Consider the following 22,881-nt stretch of genomic DNA (forward strand, 5'->3'; position numbering starts at 1 on the left):
TTAGCATGTAAGCAATTAATTCATAAATCAGCTTACACTGATTTCAGCAGAAAGGGAATGTTTGTTGGATTTGTATAATGCACTCGGGATTAGCAAAAGTCTCCATTCAGATGTTTCTGTTAGTTTTGTTTCTAGATAAGTGGCAAGGGAGCTATTTTCCCCCTGTTTTACCCTCATGGGTTTTTATTTCATGCAGCATTCACTTCCTGAGAGTATCAGTAAATGATCTGCTCTCAGGCCTTTGCTAGCATCACATGATAAACAGAGGAAGCATGAGGATGGACACCTTGCTTTCACAACCATCATTTTAAAATCTTTGCAAAATAAAGCATGACCACAAACCTGCTTAGTTTCGAGCTTGTGCTCCAATGTATGTGTAATCTTCATGAAATTCAGCATTTGTTTGAAAAATGAAAAATATGTGTGGCTGAATTTGGTTGTTTAGAATAAGGATACCTGGTAGCATGGGGAAACGATTGTGCCAGGGATGGAGCACTTTCTGTTTGGTGACCAGTAGCTTAGATTTGAGGGATTACAATTGTTGAGTGTGATGTAATAATGTGTCCTAACTTTTGAAATTCTGCTATTCATTTGAATACAGTATTCCCCATTGAGGCAACTTAATGGCTTTTCCATTCAAACTTTTACTTCAGTTACATTAAGCAGTAAATTACAGCAACTATTTGATGTAATGTTGGCAGAGAAAGGAGCATACAAAACACTGAAGGAGGAAATTATATCCTAACCAATCTTCATCCAGTTTAATTTCTGCCTTCCTGCAGATGTAAAAAGCTGGCTTGTGATGTTCGGATTTCAGTTGTACAACATTATTCCTGGATTCCCAAAACCAGCAGTTCGTTTTGCAGCACCACCTTATGAACTAGTGGAGAGTCAAGAGCGTGACAATGTACAGGTATGGAAACAAACGTAAATTAAGCTATTATTATCAGCCTGCTTATCCACATACTCTGCCAGCACTATCTGCCAGCCCTTTTATACCTCAAGACTTCTATTATTCTAACTGCCTCTGCTATCAAATATCCAGACATCTACCTATATAATTATTTTCCCACATGCTGTAGAGATCAGTACAAAAAATAGTTAGACAACAAATACTAAAATGCATTCATGTTTAATAAAGAACAAAATCTCTATTTTCTATTCACCTTCATCACCACCAAATTATGCCCTTATTCTCAGAAAATAATTTCCTGTCTCTCATCCCAGTCATTCTCTCTGGTACTATCTAAATCATTGCTCTCTCAAGTCTAATTGGCACAGATTTCAATGCAACTGGCATGTTGACACAAAAAGATCTAGAAAGACTACATCAAGCTTTAATGGACCCCACATTCATCTGCTAAAAATTTTTCCCGAATGTAGAATCATCGTGGAAAGTGTGGAAACCATTATTCTCTTTCTCTACCTTCAGTTATATCTCCTTACATCTATTTCCCCATCTCTTCACATTGAATAACAAATGAAACAAGCCCATTCTCTTTTCCATCGTTCAATCAACTAGCTCTGCCTCTTCATCTTCTCCCTTTTCTTTGTATTCACCAAGCCGTAACTTCCCAATTCCCACAAACCCTGAATCATTCCTCTAGTTTCACATTTTCTCATTTTGTTTTCTTGGCTTCTCAAGTCTTTTATTTTTTCTTCAAACCTGTTTCAGTTAAATTGTTGATCTCTCCAACTTTTCTTCAGATCCCATTCTAACCAGTATTCTAAATGGTAGTATTGAACTCCATTCTCCTTCCTTTAAGCACTTCTGGCATTAACCTCTCTTAATAAAATAAAATTAAATACTTAACCTTTCAGTCCTTGCATGTTGGAACCCTACCCAAGGAGGAAGAAAGGTAATAAATATCATACGGGTAAAATAAATTGTGCCTGGGCTTCAGAATGGGATTGAGCTAGAGCACGGCTACAAATTTTTTGCTTGCCAAACCAGGCAATTTTCTACAGGGGGGGAGAAGTGTTATCCCATCCCCTTTCCATCAGTACTTCCCAGCATTGATGGTGCTGCACTGTTAATGTTGACCAAGATGCAAATGCTCTCCATATACCTTTTATGATTTGATTTTCAGTTTATTTCAGGGGTTCAACAAGCAGCAGAAAGGCTCAATAATGCTTTTATGGCATTGGAAGGATGCTCACTCCCCAAATTCTCCAGGGCAGGTCACAAGGACAGGTCAGGACACTGGTTTTCAGCCACTAATTCCATCATTGGAAAGGGAATAATGTTTGCTGTCAAGGAAGGCAGAATAACAACAGGTGTAACTTCCCTTGCAAGTGAAGATAGTCGGAAAATAGCATCCATTCTTAACAACGCCTACTACTTGGACAAAATGCATTACACTATTAATGGGAAAGATTCACACTATTTAGTGAAAATTGGTTCATCAGATGGAGACCTGGCAACTTTGGGCATGACAAGTGGTCGAAAGGTCCTAGAGAATGGAATTAACATCACAGTTTCGCAGCCGACAATTCTACTTAATGGAAGGACTCGAAGGTTCACAAATATTGAACTACAGTACAGTGCCCTGTTGCTAAATATTCGCTATGGAATTACACCAGACACATTGGAAGAGGAAAGAGCAAGGTTGTTGGACCAGGCCAGGCTAAGAGCTCTGGTGAATGCCTGGACTAAAGAACAGCAGAAGGCAAGGGATGGCAAGGAAGGAAACCGGCTGTGGACTGAAGGCGAGAAACAACAATTGCTGAACTCTGGAAGAGTTCAAGGATACGATGGGTACTATGTGTTGCCTGTGGAACAGTACCCAGAGCTGGCTGACAGCCCCACCAATATTCAGTTCCTGAGACAGAATGAGATGGGAAAGAGGTAACAAACCGAACTGCTGTCATCTCTGGCAAGAGCTGGAAGGGTGATCACAATCACTATCTCCTCTCCTAAGGAGATGGATACTCTAAAGGGGACTGAAAGTAAGTGACTTTGGGAACTGAAGAAAAGATTCAAATTCATATTAAGTGAGTTTTCATCTTGTTCTTCAGCATGTGAGGACTCTCTGGAGTGGACTGGGACCCAAAGAGAAAACTATTTACTTGACAAGTACCCCTTTTTATAGGATAGCTCAGGTCCTCTGGGCTTATATTGAAAAAAGACAAATCTCTCTTCTTGACTCAGTAAACTTACTGCCTCATGGGTGTCTCGGTTAAAAGACTTGAGTCCAAAATGCCCATCTTGAATGAAACAGGAACTTCATAATTGCAAACTTTTGTAATATATGGCCTGAAGGAAAGCTTGTTTGAATATACCAGAAATGTACTGATCTGTCAAAGCCTGGGCCAGACTTCTTACACTGATGTATTGTTTTGTTTATTGCCATAGCAACTGTAGTGGACACAGTAAGCCTTGGAGGTTATAGTTACTGCATTCCTACTTGGGAGGGGGTGGGGTGGGCCATAATGTTTCTGAGGGCGTGACGTAATTAATAAACAAAATATGTTATTGTCATACACACCGTCGTACTCTTTTTAAAAGAAATTTAAATAAAACTACGTTGTGGACAGATTGACGTTTGCAGGGTGTAGTCTGCATAGTTTCTTAAAAGTAGTCGTCAGTAATGGTTTATGGTAGAGTTGTGGCCAATGTTTCACTGCTACAAATGGCACTGCTTTTCACTGACCCTGTTCACTGAGGCACGGGAGAGGGAAGGGGAAGGGAGCAGGAAGCACAATTGCTGCTAACAAAGTTAAATGATCGATGATGGTACCCTGCTTTACTTGCCTCTCAAATTACGACAATCACGCTGCAGTCACCAGAAGGCAAATTGAGAACTTTATTATTTTTTTTTGTAATACTGTATCTGGAAGAATTGTCCATGGAGGTTTTTATATTAATTTCTGATTTTGCTGCTCAGCAAATATTAGTCACAGGAAATAAAATAATTTATGTAAAAGTGTTTCAAAAATGTTTATATACTTGAAAATAAAGTCTTTAAAACTGAAAAATGTCTGATATTGTGAACCCATATTTATAGAATATTACAACCATGTCCTTGGGTATTCAAATATTTTCAAAATAAAGTTTGAGCTGTGATCAATCCTTGTCAGTAATGTTGTTTGAGCTGAGTCTTAACAGATATAAAAATCAGAGATTGTCGCAATGGCATTGTCTAAATCAAATTGTTAACCAGGTACTTGCTCATTCACTTTCAACATGAAGAATATACTCTACTGCAGTTCAAATTTTATAATCAGCTGTTATTTTGACAAACAAGGATATATTCCCAGTTGCTCAGTACTAGACTCCATTTTGTAGGTTATTGCCAGTTGATCATCAAAAAGATAGGACTTCAACCAGGATTGTAAATAGGATGGGGGCTGGACAAGTAGGAGTGGAGTTTAGGATGTTGTCAGCATATACATGCGAGCTGACTTCATGTTTACACATTATGCCTGCAAAGATGATGAGGAAAAAGCCAAGGATGAAGCCTCAGAAACATGTGCAAAGGAAGTTGCAAGGTTAAGAAAGGAAGCATTTGCTAGGCATGCCATAGATAACAATTACATAGATATTGATGGGTGAGGACTGAAATGAGGTGTATTAACATCTGAAGAAATAATCCACCATGGATGTAAGTTTGCTCGCTGAGCTGGAAGGTTCATTTTCAGATATTTCATAACCATACCAGGTGCTATCATCAGTGAGCCTCCTGTGAAGCACTGGTGACATGACTTGCTTTCCTTGGGTTGGTGATGTCATTTCCTCTACTTTTCTCAGAGTGTGACAGATGGGATCTGAATCGATGTGTTTGTTGATTGAGTTCTGGTTAGAATGCCATGCTTCAAGGAATTCTCATGTGTTTCTCTGCTTGGCTTGTCCTAGGATCTCCAAAATTGATAATTCACTGTGTAAGTGGCTTTGGCAATTGGGGCACCTGGGATGGTGTTTAACTATATGACATTAATAGAGGAAATCCCAGAAATTTCCTGAATTTAGAGGACTGAAACACAGGGAAGAATTTGTTCACCTGGCATGTAGCAAACAAATTTATTAGGAGGACAATAGAACTGTGAAACAGATCGTAAAAGGGATCTAGTGGAAAAGAAAGGATTAGAAGGTTTTATAAAGTGATGGATCTAGAAGTCACATACATACAGAAAGCCAAACAGTACACTGTGGCTGCAATTGCATTTCTCTAAACACTGAATTGCCCTTGAACAGTGCAGAGACACCTTCTTAAAACGCTGCAGTGACCACGTTATAGGTACATCTACATTGTAGTTAGATAGGGATTACAGAGGTAGCTATGTACAGGGTTTTGAATTCTTTCCAGCTCAGAATTCACATAAGTTATGATTTTTGAACCTATAGGAAACCTATAAACCTCAAGGTGCTGCTGATCTGGAAAGTCAGCAGGAATGGTGACAAGGTTCCCACCCTTTGAAATAAAGTCACTGATGAAATGAAAGGACTGGCTAAATTTTGTGAATGGTATCTTATATTCCTGATTCAGTTTTTAACTGTGAAAAGACATGGAGTTATGAAGCTATAGCATCCCACTGGTTCAATGATTATCAGCACAGACTGGTATTAGTATACAGTCATAAACAAACAGAAAGGTTCCAGGTTTCAACCTTAATCAATGTTGAGTTAGTTGATTTTCAGCTGGACTAATTACACATCTAGCGAAATAGTACAATTTAAATTTTAAAAGAATAATTTGAAATAACCTTAGTGACTGTACTATATATATTTGGCAAAGACATCAGGCATGCTTCTGAGTTTTGATATCTACCAATAACAACTATGAAATATGTGCACAAGCGTATCTGTAAACTTGCGTATCTCTATAAAGAAATTTATCACAGAACCTAAAAATAATAGTAACTAACTTCAATAAGCACATTTAATAATGACAGTATTGACATAACCTATGCATATAATGGCTCTTTCTGAAAGGAAAATGTTCACTTAGTTGAATGGATGGATACATGTGGAGAACATTTTCAGTTTTTGTACTATATTAACAATAACTTTTGAAAGTGAATTGGGTATAAGCAAAAGAAATAACTTGCATTTATAAATAAAGGTTTTCATGACTTCAACTCATTCCAAATGCTTTTCAACGAATGAAGTACTTTTGAAGTGTAGACACTTTTGTAATGTAGGAAACATAGCAGCTAATTTGTGCAGAAGCTCCAAAATCAGCAAGAAGAAAGGTTTGTGGGAAAGTAGGAAAAAGTAGAGAAGCTGGACCAATTCAATAGATCTTTCAAAGAATCAGCAGATGCAGAATGGCCCAAATGGCTTCGTCCGGTTACTATATGATTCAACATATGCAGATTGAACTAACAATGCATTTATGCCTATTATAAATTGCCTTCCAGTCTCAAAGAATAAAGAAGACACTACATGGTTGGTAAACTAATTCATTTTTTCATTCCATATTCCACCAGAGCATCCAGAAGGTTGTAGTTCCAGGAAGAAAATAGGTTGAAAGCTTTCAATTAAGTTGAGGCATTTGCATTCAAAACAGATCTAAAAGCAATTCTATTCCATAGAGAACTCAAGCTGTAGTATTTGATTAAATGTTTTGGACTCAAAATTCCATGCTAAATGATTCGCATGGTTGTAACAAGATTGAAGCAATTGTCCTTGCCAGTGGTGCTGCTGCCAGAGTTTGTGAGACTAGAAGGAGGGAATCTCATTTATAAGGGACATATCACAAAATCACAGATTTGTTACACTGCAAAAGGACACTATTCAGCCCTCTATATCTTTGCTGGCTCTACAAATGAGCACATCCCTAGTGAGGTTCACCTGCTTTCTCCCTGTAACACAATATGTTGCATATTTGCAAGTAACTATCTAATTCCTTTTGAATGCCTCAATTGATCATGGCTCTACCATATGCATAGGCAGTGTATTCCAGAACCCAACTACCCAATGGTTGAAGAAGTTATTTCATATATTACATTTGCTTCTATTACTACTTACTTTAAATCTCTGCCTTTTTGCTCTGGATCCTTTCATAATTTGGAACATTTTCTTCCTTTACCCTGTTCAGACCTCTCAGGATTTTGAATACCTCAATCATATCTCCTCTCAGCATACCTTTTTTATAAGGAAAATAATCCCAACTTCTCCAATCTATCTTCAAAACTCAAATTCCTCATCCCTAGAACCATTCTCAAGAAGTTCTTTAGTGCTTTCTCCAATGCCTTCACATTCTCCCTAAAGAATGGAGCATAGAACTGGATGCTGAGACCAAGCTAATGCCTTACATAAAGTCAATGTAATCACCTTGTTCTTGTATGTTCAGCCTATTACTGAGATCCCGAATACTATGTGCCCTATCAAATGTTGTCTCAACTTGTCCTTCCATATTTAATGCATATATAAACCTGGATCCCTCTGCCCTATTGCCCCCTTTAGAGTTGTACCCTTTGTGTTATATTGCCACTTAGCGTTCTTCTTATCAAAATGTACCACCTCATATTTCTTGGCATTAATCTTCATCTGTCATCTATCCATGCACACACCAACTTGTCTATGTGCTTTTGATGTTTTTCTCTACCCTCCTCACAATTTACAAACCTTCTAAATTTCATATCTTCCGTACACTTTGAAAGTTTGCCCTGTGCCCCAAGGTCTCAATCATCAATATATGTCAGGAAATGTAGATGCAGATTGAACTAACAATGCATTAATGCATATCAGAAATTGCTTTCCAATCTCAATGAATAAAGAAGACACTACATGGTTGGTAAACTATTTTTTTTCATTGCGTATTCTACCAGAGCATCCAGAATGTTGTAGTTCCAGGAATAAAATAAGTTAAAAGTTTTCAATTAAGTTGAGGCATTTGCATTCAAAACAGATCTAAAAGCAATTCTATTCCGTAGAGAACTCAAGCTATAGTATTTGATTAAATGTATTGTAATGTTAGTTCCTACAACTGATTGCTGAGGAACTTCACTACAAACCCTCTCCCAACCTGTAAAAAGAAACACTTATCATTACTCTAATACCCGCCACTCAGCCAATTGTATATTCATGTTTTTTTCTTGTCTGTTTTAATCCATGTAGTCTTATCTTGTTTCTAAGTCTGCTGTATGACACTGTATTAAATGTTCTTGAAATCATCTACATTATATCTACAGCATTGCCCCGATCAACCATTTCTGTCACTTCAACAAAAATTTCCACAGAGTTAGTCAAATTTTCCATTCATCCATGTGTTTCTCCTTAATTACCTCAAAGTTGTCCACATGTCTATTAATTTAGTCCAAAATTATTGCTTCTTAAAGTTTTCAACCATCAAAATAAAAGTGACTGATCAGTAGTTGCTTAGTTTATCTTTTTTTGAATGAGGCATTATATTTGCAATTTACCAGTCCTTAAGCACCATTCCTAAATCTAAGGAAAACTGAAAAATTACTATTTTTATTCTCAGTATCCTTCAGTCCATGTCATGCACCCTCAGTCCCTTTTCTACTTTAGTTACAGTTTATCCACACCCTCCTTTCATCAATATTAAACCCTTCTAGCAACTATATGTCCCTTCTTTCACCATAACTTGGATAGCGTCCTCCTCCTCCTCAAGAGAGAGAGAGATATAAAACCTTTGTTTAATACTTCAGCCATTCTTCACCAGTCTTGAAAAATTAACTCTGCTTTCTTCCCACATATGCTGCCAGACCTGCCAAGTTTCTCCAGCAACTTCTGTTTTTGTTTCATATATCTAACATCTGTAATTCTTTGCTTTAAGTATGTAATGCCTTTTTAAATCCATAATCAGCCTCATGCCTCATTTTACTTTTATTTTACTGTTTATATGTTATAGGAGACTTTGGAATTCCCTTTTATGTTAGCTGTCGGTCACCTTCAACACTTCAACACTTATTTGCTTTATTAATACCCCTCTGTGCCTTCCATCTCAATGTGTTTCTCAATTGCATTTTCTACCTAATGTCTGTCACAATCTTTTTTTAGTCATAATTCGACTTCTTTTCTCATTCAGGGATCCCAAGATTTGCTTGTTTTAAATTTCCTTTTAAAGGGAATATATCTAGACTTTGCCTGAATCATCTCTTCTTTAAAGTTAGACCATTGTTTAACCACAGCATTTCCTCCCAGCCTTTGACTCTAATTTATTTGCCACAGTTCCAATCTAACCTCATTGAGGTTGGCTTTGCCCCAGTCAATTAATCTTTGTGTTGTACATTATCCTTGGCCATGATTACACTAAAACTGATATTACAGTGATCATTATCCCCAAACGGTCTCCTATGTATTTACCCTGCCTCAGTTTCAAGAACCCAGTCTAGCAGTGCCTCCATTCTCTTTATGCTGGAAATATACTGCTGTAGAAAATTCTCAAGAACACATTTTAGAAACGCTTTCCCCTCTCTGTCCTTGACACTACTTCTGTCTCAATCTATACTTGGATAATTAATGTCCTCCGATATAACTCAACATAATTTTTGCACATTTCTGTAAATTCCTTGAAAATTTGTCCCTCAACATCCTTCCCGTAGTTGATGGCTAGTGATGACACTAAACTACATAATTATATCATTTTTGTTTTTTATTTCTCACCAGATCACTGGGATATTCTTTACTTTCCAACACTGCAGTGCTCTTCTTATTCAATCCTGCCATCACTCCCACTTTTCATCCTCACCTGTCTCATCCAAACATCTTGTACCCAGCAATATTCAACATTAAGTATGGTCCTTCCTTAAACCAGGTCTGTGTTATAACAATTACAAGATACTTCCTCTTCGCAATCTTCACTTGTAGTTCCTCAATCTTATATACCATATTCAGCACTTACAACATTGCTCAGTAACCCTGATTTAGAATTTATTACTTTCTCCTTTAATCTGACCCCACCTATTAACTTACTATTCTCTGTTGTAATGCATTCTATCTCTCCCCAGTTTTTTTATGTACCTTGGTATTCTTCTCGTATTATCTGTGGTGCCCCCACCCCTGCCAAGTTTGGTTGAACCTCCCTAATGGCCGATTCCTTACAACACCTTATAAGGAATACGGGCCAGTCTTTGTTCAGAAGTGAACCATCTAGCCTGTACAGGTGGATCTTCCCAGGAACTGGTCCCAATGTCCCAAGAATCTAATGCCCTCCTTCTTACTCCAATTTTCCAGCTACATATTCATCTGTCTTGTCTTCCTATTTCTATACTCACTTGCACTGTGGAATCCACAGTTTGCTACTTTTGAGTTTTGCTTGCTAAATTTCTGCCAACTCCCTAAATTCTGACTCAGTACCATATCAATTTTTCTATCTATGTCATTAGTTTCAATGTGTATCATGACCATTGTTGCTCATCCTCTCTATCCATGATGGTTTTAAACTCTTAATGGCATTCATGACTACGGTGCAGGAAGGAAACACACCACCTTGGATTCCACATTTACAGTCACAGTAACATCTATTTATTCTTCTATCAAACCGCCTCTTCCAGTCTTAGATGTCCATTGTTGTGCAAATGAGCCACCCTTGGTGCAATGGACTTGAGGCTCTGCCAGCACTCCCCAGATGAACTATCACATGCATCAGGATTCAAAACTTAATACTGGTTGGAGAATGGGATTAATGCTGGGGACTTATTTAATAGCTGCCTTTTGCTTTTTGACTGCCCGATTCATTTCCTCTTTCCCTACATATGCTTAAACTGTGGAGTGACCATATCTATAAATGTACTATCGATCTAGCTCTCAGCAACATGGATGCACCAAAGTGATACCAACTACTGCTCAAGTCCCAAAGTGTTGTGTAACTGATGACATTTCCTGCACAAATGGTTATCCAAGAAAAAGAAAAGATCCATATAACATCAAAACATGCATTCTCTGAGTTGAAGCAGCCCTGCCATTCCTTTATCTATACGTTGACCCTGCTATTGCTGAAAAAAAATTGCTAATACTACTTAAACTTGAAACTATTAATAAAGCTTTGCTTGCACTAATATAATACTTAACACACGTTACTAGTTGCAGTACATCCCGTATAAAGCACCACTTTCCCCGATGGACCAAATACCCACATGAACAAAATTCACTCCTACACTCAGTCTACATCTCAGTTCAGATGCAACTCTCAGTTGTGCATCTCAGCTATCCATCTCCTCATAACTGAAAAATATTTTGATTCCTTGGTACTGTACTTATTACAGCTAAATAGTTTATATCTGAAGGGACTGTATGATGGGTTTGATGCTAGCCGCATTGGTATCTATGCCTGGATGAAGTGAAGTATGTGTAGTTTAGTCATGAACCATGATAGTGTAGAGTGGTTCTAAATAAGTGATGTGCATGTGGTGCTTTGAGCATGTGAGCATTTGGTGGTATGCTACCTATGGAATGTAGCATAAAGATGCATTCACTCAATTTGATTCTGAAGCTGCCTCTATGTCATTGGGCCTAGGCACTTGAATAATCACCCCATTGACCAGCTGTTCCTACTCTCTCTGTAAGATCATCATTGAGAACTTCCACATATTGAAACATAAGGGTCGTATTTAATGGCAGTAACGGGGTTCCCAGAGAGATGAAGATTGTCCTGTTGTATGTACTGTGGAACCAATGACTACCTGCTAATGGTCAGAGAAGAGTGCTACTATCAATTCTCTTTTCTGCTCTTTGAAATAAAAACTTACACAGGTTAGACAGCCTCTGTGCGGCACTGAAACACAGGCTTATCTAAGGACCAATTCTCCTTTCTAAACAGAGTATAAGAGTTTATGTAGCTCACTGTAATAAAAGATGAATAACTTAATAAGAGGAGATATACTTATTACATTAACTAGTTAGACATAATAATTAAGACTATCAGGCAATACTGATGACACATCTGTTTCCATCACAATCCCAAGATAAACTCTTTCTTCACTCAGGACTTTATAATATAACCAGACTGGGTGGAGTTTAATGCAGTCACCAACATAAACCCCTTCAGAAAAATTATAAAATTCAACAAACATTTACTGATTTGTTTTCGGAAAGACTCACTGTTTTAACTACCAATCACACATTGGGGTGGCACAGTGGCTCAGTGGTTAGCACTGCTGCCTCACAGCACCAGGGTCCCTGGTTCAATTCCAACTTGGGGTGACTGTGTGGAGTTTGCATATTCTCCCCTTGTCTGCGTGGGTTTCCTGTGGGTGCTCCAGTTTCCTCCCACAGTCCAAACATGTGCAAGTCAGGCGAACTGGCTATGCTAAATTGCCCATAGTGTTAGGTGCATTAGTCAGAGGGAAATGGGTCTGGGTGGGTTACTCTTTGGAGGGTCAGTGTGGACTTGTTGGGCCAAAAGGCCTATTTCCACACTGTAGGAAATCTAATCTTATCTGGCCAGCAGCAGGCCTTCTCTGGAATTAAGGATCTCATGTCAGATGTCCCACACTCTGAGAGTAGCCAATTAAAGGCAAGAAGCTCTACTGAATGACTGTGTATCCTGGGGAGACGGTGGCTTCTGTCAATTTACCGTGCATCCAAGGATGATTGTTGCTGGATCCTAGTTGAGAGGTGAGTGATGGTGAGAAGAAGGTCAACAGCAAGGGCAGGGAGTAATTCTCCAGCTGGATGACTGTACTGAGATCTTGAAAGAAGATCACGTAGTTAACCATGTCAAAGACTGCACAGAGGAAAAGGAGGACCACAAAGAACACATACATACCTTGATCAGTCACAAAGGGTGACAAGAGATGTCTCTTTAAAATGAAATATGATAGACTGCTGATCTGATTTATTAAAAAGACAGTTAATTGGTCTTGAAAACACAGCTTCAAACTGCTCCTAGAGGGAAGTCCAGTTTAAAAACATTTACAGAAATAGTTTTCAACATTAAGAAGACCTGCCTGCGTTCACATATTGTTCATAGAGTCATAGAGTCATACAGCATGGAAACAGTCCCATCATGAACATAATCGCAAATTAAGTTAGTCCCACCTGCCTGCTTGTGGCCCATATCCCACCAAAGCTTTCCTATTCATGTACTTATCCAAATATCTTTTAAACGTAATTGTGTCACATCAGCTATTTCCTCAGGAAGTTCATTCCACATGTGAACCACCCTCTGTGTAAAAGGTTTGACTTCATGTCTTCTTTTTTAAATCTCTCTCCTCTCAGCTTAAAAATGTGCCCCCAAGTCTTGAAATCTCCCATTCTGGAGAAAAGACAACTACTATTAACCTTATCTATACCCCTCATTATTTTATAAACTTCTATAAGGTTGCCTCTCAACCTTCTATGCTCAAGTAAAAAAGTTTCAGTCTGTCCAGGTTTTCTTTATAACTCAAGCCCTTCCATGCCAGTCAACATCCTGGTAAATCTCTTCTGAACCTTTTCTTGCTTAATAATATCAGTTCCATCATTTTTCTTTTCTCCAAATTGATGTGACAATAAAGGATGCCCACGTGATCTTGCGACTCCTTTTTGGTGAGAATGTTACATATAGGCAGAAACCAGCTATGATTCTTAAAGAAGCAGTTGTAAAGGGACCAGGCCAGTGAAATAGGAGTGCTAACCTATATTGTTAGTGACATACAACTTAAGGTTGATAGTGCAAAGTTTTTAAGACAGAATTGCAAATAATAGAAACTTCTTTCTGAATTTAACAGCATCCAGTGACACAGTTATTGAAATAGAAGTGTTAAAACTTATGTAGTTCTATTTTACATTTCTGCCAATAGATGATCCTAAGAAAACAGCTTGAAACTTCTTAGTTGCCATTGGCAAGGAGATGCTTCACTGAATTAAAACATCTGATCTCCATGTGATGATCAGAAAGATGAAAAGTTCTCAAAAATCACCTCAAGATAAGAATTAGTTTCAGATTAACAAATTTCAACTCATGTCGTACAGACATCAATCACAAGAATCTATTGACCAGTTTGTCAGAAGATGACACAGCAAAGGGCATGAGTTGAAGTTTTTAAAGAGGATTTATCAGAGAGGGTCATTGAGTTAGCTATCACCTTTGCACCAATTAGAGCCTTTAGCAAGGAACCTTTAGACAAGAAAAAGGGCCATACTATTGACCTATTACTTGAGGATGCACACAGGTATGAAGACATAGTTGCAGCCCAACAATAATTACATGCTGTAGGTGCAGTCAACATGATTGCTACAGTCAGCAAAATATACCAAACCAATAAAATCTTAACAGATGTGGTTTGTCACATTTAGCCAAAAAATGTAGTTTTTTTTATATCAGAAAAGCTGGGGGACTTTGGACATTCCTACAAATGCAGGAAATTTGATTTCAGAGGGCAAGTCAGATCTCAGAACAAAATACAGGTGATCGACAGGATGGTACAATATTACAATACTGGCAGCAAGGAAATTGTTAAGAAAGTGCACAATGACAGACACAACAATGACGTTCAGAGACAAAAATGAGAAGGGCAAATTTCACTAGATGACCAAGCTTTCCAAATTGTTAACCATACACATCAATAGTGTAAGGTGATCAAAAGCTTTTACAAACGTCAATAACATGTCCTGAAAAGGTAGGACAACAGACACTGAAAGCTAAAATTGACAATGGGGGATATATAGGACAAAGTGAGGACTGCAGATGCTGGAGATCAGAATCAAAAAGTATGGCACTGGAAAAACACAGCAGGTCAGGCAGTATCTGAGGAGCTGGAGAGTCAACTTTTCGAGCATAAGTTCTTCATCAGGAATGAGGAATATAATACTACCATGAGTCCCAAAAGACGTGTACCTCAGCAAGTGGTATTTATTAGCACAGCCCATAATTTCCTTCAGTGTGGAAAGAGGCTATTCAGGCCATTGAGTCAGCACTAGACTTCCAAAATGCACCCTACCAAGAACCAACCCCCATCCTATCCCCATAACCCGACATTTACAATGGAAATTCCATCTAACCTGCACATCGTTGAATTGTGGGAGGAAACCCACACAGACACAGAGAGAACATGCAAACTCCACAGTCACCATGGTGCTGAGCCACTGTAATATCTGAAGGACTGAGATTCTGTAATTATAATTGTTCATTTTCATTGCAACCGCAGCAACTTTATGTCATACAATGCATCCCAATGCTGAGGCAGATAGTAAGATTTTTTTTTAATGACACTAATAAGACAAAGTGATACAGCACAGGTAGCAACCAGATATCCATATTGTGTCCCTTAATACAAAAATTATTCCCAGGCATTTCATGTGTACACTAAAGGAAATGGATACCAAGTCGTGAAAGGATGCATTGCTTAATTTTATGCATATAGAAAGAGCAAATTAGAAAGGTACTGTTGTGTTGTCAGCTCTTTTGGGAATGTCCTACAAATAATAGTGACTTCAAAAGAGGAAAAATGGGGGAAGAAAGAGAAAACTAATTGTCTTGTTGCAGTCCAGATGCAACGACAGATATGAGTGCATGTTTCTGTGTTTGCTTTTTACAAGGGCCATTAACATCCAAACCGTAACACCTCATCTGATTCACAATGAAACATGCAAAAACTTTTGAAGGGTGATGATATACAAATAGCCATCCAAATTAATAGTAATAACTTATTAAAAGAATGCCAGTCCATCTAAAATATCTGTTAAAATATATGTTAAATATTACAAAAACATTGCAAGAGAGGGAACTTGGATGTGTAATTGCTCCAATGGTCTTACATGTATCGGGGAGCCATCTAGTGTTTAGATTACAATATACAAACTTTAAACATATCAGGTATGAATTTCTCAAATGACCAATTTTGCTCAAATTATCTATTATCTGTTTTGTTCAAATTATTTCAATAATAATTCCCAGATTTAATTGGAACATAGAGAATCACAACTCTATGAAAGAATAGCACAATCGGTAACATGGTCGAGGAGTTCAGACAGAGTTTAATTTCAAAAGTCTATTCCTTTTCTTTAATTCTCATCCTTTATTTTCTTTGTCCCTTGCGTCACATTTTCAAGGAAAGGACAGGCAGGCAATATACTTCAAGATTATTATCAATGCCTAGCATGTTCAGACAACGAACTGCCAAACAATTGGGCCACAAAATAGTAAAACATTGGTTTAGGGTCACAATTCTTGATGCTGTCAGTTACTGGTCAGAGATGGAGAAGTGCAGATTGAGACTGGGGATTTTCCCCAATGAAGACAAAAATGGTGAGTCACTCATAGCTCACATTTTGTAGCCCTTTTAATTCCTAGATAAAGTTTGATATTAGTGATGACTTGGAGTATTAGGTTCTCTAAATTTCTAAAACATTCCGAGGTATACAAGGCTATGGGCAAGTGCTGGAAAGTGAGATGACAATAATTTGGTGGTTGTTTTTGACTAATGCAGAGGGGCCGCATTCTCAATGACTACCAATGGGCCATGAGTATTATGGCCTATAGGGTGATTCACCAGCAGAAATAAATAAAATCATCTAACAATTGAGTTACTCATTGATATCATTTGGTGCTATTTGATGTATGCTCAGGATAACAAACATGCAGTTCTCTGTAAAAAATAAAATGATAGTTTATTTTGTGTAGTAGCCTCTTCAAGAGTGACATTACTCTGTTCGAGGACAAATAAGTTTATATTACCACAGGTTTGTAATAACAAAGCTTGTGATAATGACACTCCATTGTATTAACAGAGAAGTTAAAATGTCAGCCTGAATATAAACTAAATGTATCCTTAAACTAGCAATTTGTGCACATCAGGTTTTCTGAACATATAATTATTTGGTATTAGTCTGTCATTGTCAGGTAAGAAGCTATAATTTCCTGAACTAGGATAGTGGTTGTTATTAGTAGTATAAACAGATAATTTTAAGGACAGAACAAAAGAATAGTTAAGAACAGTTAATGAATTCTCAAAGGTAATTATGTCCTTATAATTTCCATAATTAGTAGAACTTTATTATCTGTGTAATATATGGTGATCTCTCATTCAATGAGTATTATACAGAATACTTGTATTACCACTTTAATGCTATAAAACTGTTTTGAGGTTTTGTGATGCATAACCACTTTTGTTACAACTAATATTCGCAAAACGTCTCTAAATTTCTTGCAAGCAGTAAAACTAGAATAATTGAAATTGTACGGTTTAGAATATTAATGTCCATAGTACCTGTATCATAGTAAAACTTTTCAATGCCCTTCCCAGAAAAGTTATCAAACAACATTTTAAATCTAACCACACAAAGTGATAGTGGAGGTATCCTGGTCAATGGTTTGAAGGAGGATCTTAAGGGAAGAAGCAGAAGGATTGAAAGCTAGTGGAGAGAAATCTTGAACTTAAAGCATAGAACAGCTATAGGCATGAATGCTAATCAAGGAGCAATTAATCATGATGCACAATTGAAGAATTTTAGAGGTCTTGATGATTATATGGTTGGAAGAAGTTGTAGAGATAGAGAAAGTCATGACTCCAAAGATAAAGAGGTCTATAAGATTGAGACCACAATGAATAGACAATTGGGTATTGCATATTTCATACAATGTATAGTATATCTCGTGCCATTTCTGACCACTTATCATAATTTAATGATGCCAGCTAGTTTTCAGGCCAAAGAGTTATTCATACATGTATTGAGGTGGCCTCCCTCACCTCCAGGGAGATACCATGACACACTGGTGCATTCCTGGTCAGCTCTAAGCTGTGTTTCCAAGCTTATTTCATCTTACTCCTCCCTCTTTTTGACTATATACATATTACAACTTATTTGGTCTGTAAGTTTCATGCCTTTATTATCTGCAAATTCAATTGATTTCCTGACCAATTTCCAATCCTTCACTCTTTGTAGATCAAGGGTTCACGATAGATTGGTGGAAATTCCGAGAACAACAGCTTGGAACTGGGAAAATAAACTATTGCCAAAGATGTTCTTGTTACAATAAGTAAAAATAAAAATGAGTGACAACAATTAAGCTAAGACATTTGTGGAATGTGGTCATATCTTTTATGAAGAAAGCTGCAGATAGGTTGAGAAGAATGAGGGCAGAGAATGTTCTAGTCACGGCCATATAGAAAGACATTTGTGAGGCTATGATTATGCTCTTACTAGTGCTGTGGGTGGTAAAAACCTGCTGGATGGACTCTGGGATAACGTGTGTGGATCTGGAAGCAACAAACTATTTGTGAACCTTAGAAAGGAAAAGTAAAATTGAAATGTGTGTAAATCCAGACAATGGTTCCTGTGTGAGTCTTTTTGAACAGAGGTTGATGATTATAGTGCTGAAATGTGGTAGAATTGTAACATAGGAAAGAAAACCATAGATCATGCCAGCTAGCATATAAAGCTTAATGTTCACTATTCATTCATTTCCTTAAGCTTAGAATGTGGAACTGTTCTGCATTCTTGAAATTAACATTTTGGTTATTTTTAATCATTTGTGGAATGTGGGTATTTGAACATCATCAAGTATAAGATAATAATTTAAACAATTATATGGATTGTGGTTGTTAAAATCAATTTTAGTTGGAATCAGTTTAATTTTAGTTGGAACTGCATCTCTAAAATCCATCTCCTCTCATTGATTTTGAAAGCAATCTTGGATGCAACCCCATTAAATCCTCAGATTTTTCTAAACCCTTGCACAAAGATTCAAAGTTTGGTTCTTTCTTCCTCATTAAATCTTCTTTTCTTTGTAGTAATAAATATTATATTGAAGTTAATTTTATTATTATAACATTACCATCGTTTTAATGCTTAAATATTCTTTATATGAAAAATAAAACAAATCCAGAAATTTCAAGACACCACTAGGTGGTAATATTGTTTCTAGCTATCAAAGAATATCAGTAGAAACTTAGTTACTCGTTTTGTTTTTGGACATAATTTAAAATTGGAATGCATACAAAATTATGAATTAGGATCGGGAGTGGGCACTTAGTCCTTTGATCTTATTCTGTCATTCATACTCTGGCTTCTACTCCATTTTCCAGGTTAACCCTTTGTCAAGAATCTATCTATCTCTACCTTAAAAGCATTTAATGATCTGGCCTGCACTGGTCTCTGGAGAAAAGAAGTTTACAGATTCTCATCTCTGGGAGAAAACAATTTCACCTCATCGCTGTCTCAAACGGTGATCCCTTAATTTTAAGCTTGTTGCCTCTTCCTCATTCTTTCCAATAAAGTGAAACGTTCTTTCAGCATCCACCCTATACAGTGAACCTTCTCTGGATGCTTCTAATGCAAGTAAGTCATTTCTTAAGCAAAAATACCAAAATTATACATAATATACCAGATATAATATCACCAATGCCCTATACAACTAGAGGAAAACATAACCTACTTTTGTGTCCCATTTCCCTTCCAAAAAACATTCCATTTACCTTCCTAATCATTTGTAGTACCTGCATATTACCTTTTTGAGATTCTTGTACCGGGACACCCAGAGTTCTGTAAACTGTCTCCAGTTATATAATATGCTGCTTTTCTATTCTTCCTGTCAAAGTGGATAAATTGACACATTTCCAGATTATACTCCAGCTGTTGTGTTATTGCATAGATATTTGTGTGACATCATGATGTGATGTTTTGCATGATGGTACACACCTCATTTTCAGCCAGACTATACAGTAGAGTCTTCAGTCAATCACTTGGAGTGTGTGGTAACATCAGTGAACATAGAATGCAGACTAAGTGTGAGTCCAGAATATAATAGCAATGTAAATAGTTAATGTTGTTCATAAACTCCAAGATATCTGTTTCAACAAGAATTTATTCCTTTTGGTTTATGTAAGCCAATGTAAAAGACAGCACAGTCCAGGCATAGTGGCAACTTTATTTGACCTAAGAAGCCATATCAACATTTCTACGTATATATTGTGATGATGCTGTCACTTTAACAAGGTTATTTTTTCCTTGGGTTTTTTGAGAGAGGTTACAAAGGCAGAGGTTCTCTCGGGTCTAGAAAGAGTCTAGTTTAACATTGGCAGGGGAGTAGCCAATTCTCCCAGTTCAGGGTTTTTCTAATTTGGTTCTAGAGTCCGGAAAAGGTTCCAAACTTCAGCAGATGATTCCTGAGTGACTTTTCTCTCTGAAATGAATTTGTTCCCTCCTGCCTGGAAGAATCCGTGATACAATTTACTTTTTTGCCCACGGGTGTGCTGATGGGATGTTACTGGATTGGAATTTAATTAAGTTGCTGTATTGGGTCAGTTAAGTTTTCCAATAGTGAATTTATTCTAAATACCATTTTCTTTTATTTGTGCTTCAACCGTCGTGTTTAAATAAATTATGTTTTTCTTAAAGCTGAATGGTTTGACCAGCTGCATCACACCTGGAATATCTACCTCACATCTACCTTTAAAAGAAGAAAACGTTCGGGCCTAGGCTACCTTCCTAAAATGTTTTGAGGGGGTCTGTCCTGGTCTGTAACAGACTGGGGGCTGTTGTTGGGATTGATTCCGTAATTCCAATTTGGGTTTCGGGTTGTTGGACTCAAAGGCTGCAAGTGGTAGGTGTTAATGTCTTTCGTTCTGGGTGTTGGATTTGGTTGGTTTAGCAAGTGCTTGGTGTCGTAATGACTTTTTCAATCACTAAGAGTGTTCTGGGGGTGGAAGAAGTTACTTTGGGGGTTTTACAAAAGGTGAGCAAGGTAAAGCTGCTTGAATTGGTGGACTAGCTGGAGTTCGGGTTACCTTCATCTGTAAGAAAAGGAGAGGAAATTACAGCAATAGTTCAACATTTAAATTTGCTGAAATGCCATCAGAATCTTTGGAAATGGCTTGAATTAAATTGCAGACGAGGCAGCCTGAACATGAAAACGAATTGAAACAGTTCGAATTATGATTAAAACCAGAGAAAAGTGAAAAAGAACAAATCGCCCTAGCAGAACAAAAAGAAAAGGAGAGGAAGCAGAAGAAAGGGAGAAAGAGAGAGAAGAAAAGGAGGAAGAGAGAGAGGAAAGGGAGAAAGAGAGTTAGTTTGAACTCAGAAATTGGCACTTAGACAGGAAAGTCAGCTTAAAAGAATGGAGGTGAAAGTACAAGGTAGGCTTAGTGAGGATGAGCAAATCCATTTTAGCTAAAGATCTGGTAGGGATCTGTTTAAATATATCCAATCATTGTCGAAATTTGATGAGAAATATATAGAAGCCTTTTTCATCTCATTTGAGAAAGGGTTAAACAAATGCAATGGCCCGTAACCATGTGGGATTTGTTGGTCCAAACCAAGCTGACAGGTAGAGCTAGTGAGATTTTTGCATCACTATCAGAGGAGGTATCTTGAGAGTATGAGGCGGTGAAGAAAGCCATCTTAAGTCCATATGAGCTTGTGACATAAGCCTACAGACAACGTTCAGGAATCGAAGGAGGGACCTTGGTCAAACCTACATTGAGTTTGAAAGGATCAAATGAAGTAATTTTGATAGGTGAAAAAGGGCATTAAAAATAGACCAAACTTATGACACTCTTAAAGAGGCGATTATTTTGGAGGAGTTCAAAAATTCACTTCCTGAGGTAGTGAGAACTCATGTGGAAGAGCAGAAAGTTAAAACTGCAAGATTAGCAGCTGAAATGGCTGATGATTATGAATTGGTTCATAAATCAAAGTTTGGCTTCTAATATCAATTTCAATCCTGGAGGGATAGAAATTGGGGAAAAGAGAAATCCTCACTGGTAAGGAAAAAGTAGATCTTGGTGAAGATATTAAAAATAGCTTACCACAGAGTAAAAGGAAAACCTATGAAGGGGAAAGAGGAGTGTTTTCATTGCAATAAAGTAGGCCAAATGAAGTCACAGTGTTGGTGGTTTAGAAAAAGCACTGAGAAGACGGACGTAGGAACACAGGATAAGCCAGTGAATTTTGTTGGAGTGGAAATGAAGAGCCCAGTGGAGGCTAAAAAGCTACATTAGAATGTACAACCTGGTTGAGGTTGGTTGAGGAGGAAGTGCCAGATCTTCTTAAACACTTTACTTGCGAAGGTAATGTTTACTCGCATAGATCAGGAGCAGCAGGTAAAGTGGTTGCAGTATTAAGAGATATGGGATCATGTCAATCTTTGATGTTGAGAGCTGAGGATATATGTAACTCAAAAGGACTATTGCCAGAAAAAGTGGCATTCATGGTGAGACAAAAAGGGCTCAGTTATGTAGAGTGAGGTTGGAGTGTCCAGTGAAAAGTAAAGAAGTCATGGTAGCAATACTGGAAGAACTCTTGGCTCCAGGATTACAATCTGTCCTTGGTAATGATAGCTAGGAGTGATACCTAGTGTGGTTGAAAAACCAGTGGAAAAGCAGGCAACTGAGGTTTTACAGCAAGTACATCCTGGGACTTTTCTTGGCAGTATGGCAACACGATCACGAAGATACCTATTGAAACAAGAGCAGAAGTCACAGAAAACAGTTAAGGAAGTTGAAGTGGAATTATCTGAGACCATGTTTGATTGAATGATTGAGATAAAATGGGAAGCAGACAAGAAATCAAAAACTCTCAACTTTGCTAATGGAGATAAAGTGTTAGTGTTACTTCCAGTGATAAGTGAACCTTTAAAAGAAAGGTTTAGTGGACTTTATCAAGTCAAAAGGAGGTTGAGTGAGGTGAACTATTTGAGAAGGACTTAAGACAGAAATAAATCTTAAAGACAGTGTCACGTGAATATGCTCAAAAGGTATTTTGATAGGGAAGGAAAGCAAAAGGAAAATGTGTTACTGGTTACAACATAGAGCCAAATTCAGTAGATTCTGAATTTGACATTCATTAAATTAATTTGAACAATAAGGAAGTTGTCAAAAATTAAAATAAATTATTGAGTTACCTTCCGGAGCAAAATCGCAATGACCAGAAAGAGTTATTGCTATCACATGGGGAGATACATGGAAAATAGCTGGGAAGTACTAATCTAATTATGCATGATGAAGACATAGGAAATGCTGTTTCAATTATAGACTTAACTCTCTAAT

General features: G+C 37.5%; 1 protein-coding gene across 21 annotated transcripts in view; it reads left to right on the plus strand.

Annotated features, from left to right (window-relative positions):
• LOC122556528 (teneurin-2-like) overlaps nt 1-4,064 on the plus strand; it is a 2,772,576-nt gene extending 2,768,512 nt beyond the window's left edge. For all 21 annotated transcript variants that reach the window (XM_087995212.1, XM_087995211.1, XM_087995218.1 and 18 more), the window contains 2 exons: nt 783-913; nt 2,091-4,064. In XM_087995212.1, the coding sequence (XP_087851338.1) occupies nt 783-913; nt 2,091-2,852 (893 nt within the window). In that variant the 3' untranslated portion in view covers nt 2,853-4,064. The remainder of the gene's footprint in view (nt 1-782; nt 914-2,090) is intronic.
• The last annotated feature ends 18,817 nt before the right edge of the window (nt 4,065-22,881 follow it).

Source organism: Chiloscyllium plagiosum, unplaced genomic scaffold (genome assembly GCF_037043375.1).
Source record: "Chiloscyllium plagiosum isolate Xiang-an unplaced genomic scaffold, Cpla_swu_hap1 HiC_scaffold_16, whole genome shotgun sequence".
Classification (NCBI taxonomy): Eukaryota; Metazoa; Chordata; class Chondrichthyes; order Orectolobiformes; family Hemiscylliidae; genus Chiloscyllium; species Chiloscyllium plagiosum.